This window comes from Mandrillus leucophaeus, unplaced genomic scaffold (genome assembly GCF_000951045.1).
Source record: "Mandrillus leucophaeus isolate KB7577 unplaced genomic scaffold, Mleu.le_1.0 Scaffold104, whole genome shotgun sequence".
In the NCBI taxonomy this organism is placed as follows: domain Eukaryota; kingdom Metazoa; phylum Chordata; class Mammalia; order Primates; family Cercopithecidae; genus Mandrillus; species Mandrillus leucophaeus.
In genome coordinates, this window is record NW_012098543.1 from 1,945,187 (window position 1) to 1,949,139 (window position 3,953).

Here is a 3,953-nt window from a genome sequence, read left to right on the forward strand (position 1 = left end):
CTTTTTATATTTTTAAAACCTTTACATAAATAAATATATATATACACGTACACACACATCTGTATATATACATACATATAAACTGACACATACATATATATTTTGAAAATCTGGGGGAAATGACAACCCATTTTATTAACATCTAATTTCTTGTTAGTCTGTGTAGGTTTTATTATTTTTCAGACATATATATACGAAGTAGATTTTCATACTTTGAGCAATTCTGTTTTCGTCTATTTTATTTTCTTTTGAGATAAGGTCTCACTCTTGTCCAGGCTGGAGTGCAGTGGCATGATCTTAGCTCACTGCAACCTCTACCCTCAGGCTAAAGCCATCCCCCAACCTCTGCCTCTGAGGTAGCTTGGTACCACATGTGGGTACCACCGTGCCTGGTTAATTTTTTTTTTTTTTTTTTTTTGAGATGGAGTCTTACTGGAGTGCAGTGTTGCGATCTCAGCTCACTGCAACCTCTGCTTTCCTGGTTCAAGCAATTCTCCTGCCTCAGCCTCCTGACTAGCTGGGAATACAGGCAAGTTCCACCTTGCCAGGATAATTTTTTGGTATTTTCAGTAGAGATGTGATTTCACCTTGTTAGCCAGAATGGTCTCAATTTCCTAACCTCATGATCTACCCACTTCACCCCCCCGAAGTGTTGAAATTACAGGCATGAGCCACCTCGCCCAGCTTTTTTTTTTTCTTTTTGAGGCAAATTCTTGGTTTCCCAGGCTGGAGTGCAGTGGCACGAACTTGGATCACTGCAACCTCTGCCTCCCATGTTCAAGTGATTCTTCTGTTTTGGCCTCCCGAGTAGCTGGGATTACAGTCAAATGCCATCACCCCTGGGTAATTTTTTTGTATGTTTAGGAGAGACAGTGTTTCACCATTTTGGCCACACTGGTCTTGAACTCCTGACCTCAGGTGATCCGCCTACTTCAGCCTCACAGCGTGCTGGGGTTACAGGCATGAGCCACCATGCCCAGCCCCACCAATTATTATTAAATATATGTTGTTACATTTAAACATCACATGATGTATATATTTGTTTTTTGGTAACACCCCAAGCAAAGCTGCAGCTTAGGTCCTTGGCCATACAGCATCTCCTTTCCCTGTGACGTCCTCCACCCTCTTTCCAACCTCACTGGGGAGCCACTATTGTCAGTTCTGTGCTGGGATTACAGGCATGTGTCACTGCGCCCGGCCTAAATTTTACTGTGGATGTTATCATCTTCAAAGACATCAGTCGTGCTCTCTCACCTACATAATGAATGTCACTTGGTGTGTCAATAAAAGTTTCAAACATTTCTATAAAAGGAACCCTATGTTGATTTTTTATTTATTTCTTGCGTTTTTCACAAACATAAGAAATTCATACTGAGAGTGTGTCTTGACGTCTTCTCAAAGTGTAAGACATCATGTGGTGAAAAATCCCTTACTCGAATTTGTCAGAACATTCACTACAACTAAATCCATGCTTTCCCCTCTCTCCTCTTCTCATCTTCTGTAAAGATAAGAACCCCTCCCACAACCATTTCCTTAAAATGTGTTTTCATTTCAGGGCCTACTGACATTCAGGGATGTGGTCATAGAATTCTCTCAGGAGGAGTGGAAATGCCTGGACCCTGCTCAGAGGACTCTATACAGAGACGTGATGCTGGAGAATTATAGGAACCTGGTCTCCCTGGGTGAGGATAACTTCCCTCCTGGGGATGTGCCCTTGCGTATCTTTGCCTTTTCTCTTGTTGCCTCTTGGGAGCCTCATCCTTGCTTGACTAAAATGGAAGCCGTATTGATTTTGAAATGAAAAGCTTCATGATGTAGCATCTGGACTTTCACTGTCCCGTTTGTTTAGGTCTTCTGCTTTCTTCATGATACCTCAGTGAGGTTTCCAGGACTAAAGTAGGCATAAAAGCTTAGGGAAGGCTGGCGCTTTGGGAGGCCGAGGCATGTGGATCACTACAGGTCAGGAGTTTGAGACCAGCCTGGCCAAGATGGAGAAACGCCATCTCTACTAAAAATACAAAAATTAGCCAGTCATCGTGGCACATACATGTAATCCTAGCTCCTAGAAAGGCTGAGGAAAGAAAATCACTTGAAGCCAGGAGGTCAAGGTTGCAGTGAGCAGAGAACACACCACTGCAGTCCAGCCTGGGCAATACAGCAAGACTCTCTTAAAGAAACAAAAACAAAAATAAAACCTTACAGTAGACTTTAAACATATCCAGTTTCCTGTCTGCTTCTCCTGTGCTTTTGATTTAGTAGTTTGTGGAAGAGAGCTCCATGTCCACATATTACATATTACAATACTCCCCAAGCATTCAGAAGGAGGCAGTCAGAGGAAGAATTTATAAAACCTTTTCCTAGATCATCTGCAATGTCTTCTTTCCTACAGAAACATAGAGTTGGGACTCCAGAAAAGCTCCAGCATGTCATAGTCGTTTCTTTTTATAAGCAGGAGCCTCTGACCTGTTAAGCCTGTTAAGCAGGAGTCTCCACGTTGCAGCAAGGGTTCAAGAGAAGCCTGGCCAACATGGTGAAACCCCGTCTCTATTAAAACTACAAAAATCAGCTGTGCATAGTGGTGTGCACCTGTAATCCCAGCTACTTGGCCAGCTGAGGCCGGAGAATCACTTGAACCTGAGAGATGCAGGTTACAATGAGCCAAGATCATGCTGCTGCAGTCAAGCCTGAGTGACAAAGGGAAACTCTAGACTGAAGAGGAAGAATCACTTGAGGTAGCAGAATCGTGCCACTATACTCCAGCCTGGGTGTTAGAGCATGACTGGATCTGAAAAACAAACAAAAAGGGAAATAGCTTACACTGGGAGGCTTAAGACACAGACATTTATTTCTCATGAATTTGGAAAGTGGGAAATTCAAGAGTGAGGTGCCAGCCACATTGGTTCCTGGTGAGAGCCTTCTTCATGGTTTAGCCCAGCCATCTTCCTCCTGTGTTTTAATATGGTGGAAAGAGGAACAGGCAATAGCTCTTTAATGTCTCTTTATAAATGCACTGGTCCTATTCACAAGTAGTCAACACCCATGACTCAGTCCTCTCAAGGTCTGCACCTGCAGGAACACCCTATTAGAGAATACCAAATCTACCGAAGCTTATTTGAAAAATATTTATCTTATTTTATTTTTTTGAGAAGGAATATCATCCTGTCATCCAGGCTGGGGTACAGTGGCATGATCTTGGCTCACTGCAACCTCCACCTCCCGGGTTCAAACGATTCCTGCCTCAGACTCCCAAGTAGCTGGGATTACAGGCACCTGCCACCATGCCCAACTAATTTTTTTTGTATTTTTAGTAGAGATGGGCTTTCACCTTGTTGTCCAGGCTGGTCTTGAACTCCTGGCCTCATGATTCACCTGCCTCAGCCTGCCAAGGTTCTGGGATTACTGGTATGTGTCACAGCACCTGGCCATTAGTCAATTCTTATTCTTTATAATGCTGTGTATTTTCTTGACTTCATATATCAGAAGGTAGTGATCTTAACATGTATTTCAGGTCTTATGTTGTGTACTGGTGGTAAGTACAAGTTTTGGCTTTTTTCTTAAGAGGGAATTGTTTAGAATTCTTCAGCCTGTATAAACTACTTGTTATTTTCTTGCTTGTTTTATAATGGGTTGCAATATTTGATTAATTGATTTTTATGATTTTACAAGTGACTTTTCAGTATGTGGTATGCAATATAACTGACACACTCTACTCGTTAATGTCATCAAGTGGCATTAGGTGCAGTGGCTCATGCCTCTAATCCCAGGACTTTGGGAAGCCAAGACATGCGAATCACCTGAGGTCAGGAGTTTGAGACCAGCCTGGCCAACATGGTGAAACCCCATCTCTACTAAAAATACAAAAATTAGTGGGCTGGGCGTGGTAGCTCACACCTGTAATCCCAACACTTTGGGATGCCAGGGTGGGCGGATCACAGGGTCAGGAGATCAAGACC

The 3,953-nt window shown here is 43.0% G+C and overlaps 1 protein-coding gene across 1 annotated transcript in view; it reads left to right on the forward strand.

Annotated features, from left to right (window-relative positions):
- The window catches only part of LOC105539802 (zinc finger protein 468-like), a 47,617-nt gene that overhangs the window by 1,457 nt on the left and 42,207 nt on the right, over nucleotides 1-3,953 (forward strand). Inside the window, exon 2 of the mRNA XM_011980245.1 lies at nucleotides 1,556-1,682. Coding sequence (XP_011835635.1) covers nucleotides 1,556-1,682 — 127 coding nt within the window. The remainder of the gene's footprint in view (nucleotides 1-1,555; nucleotides 1,683-3,953) is intronic.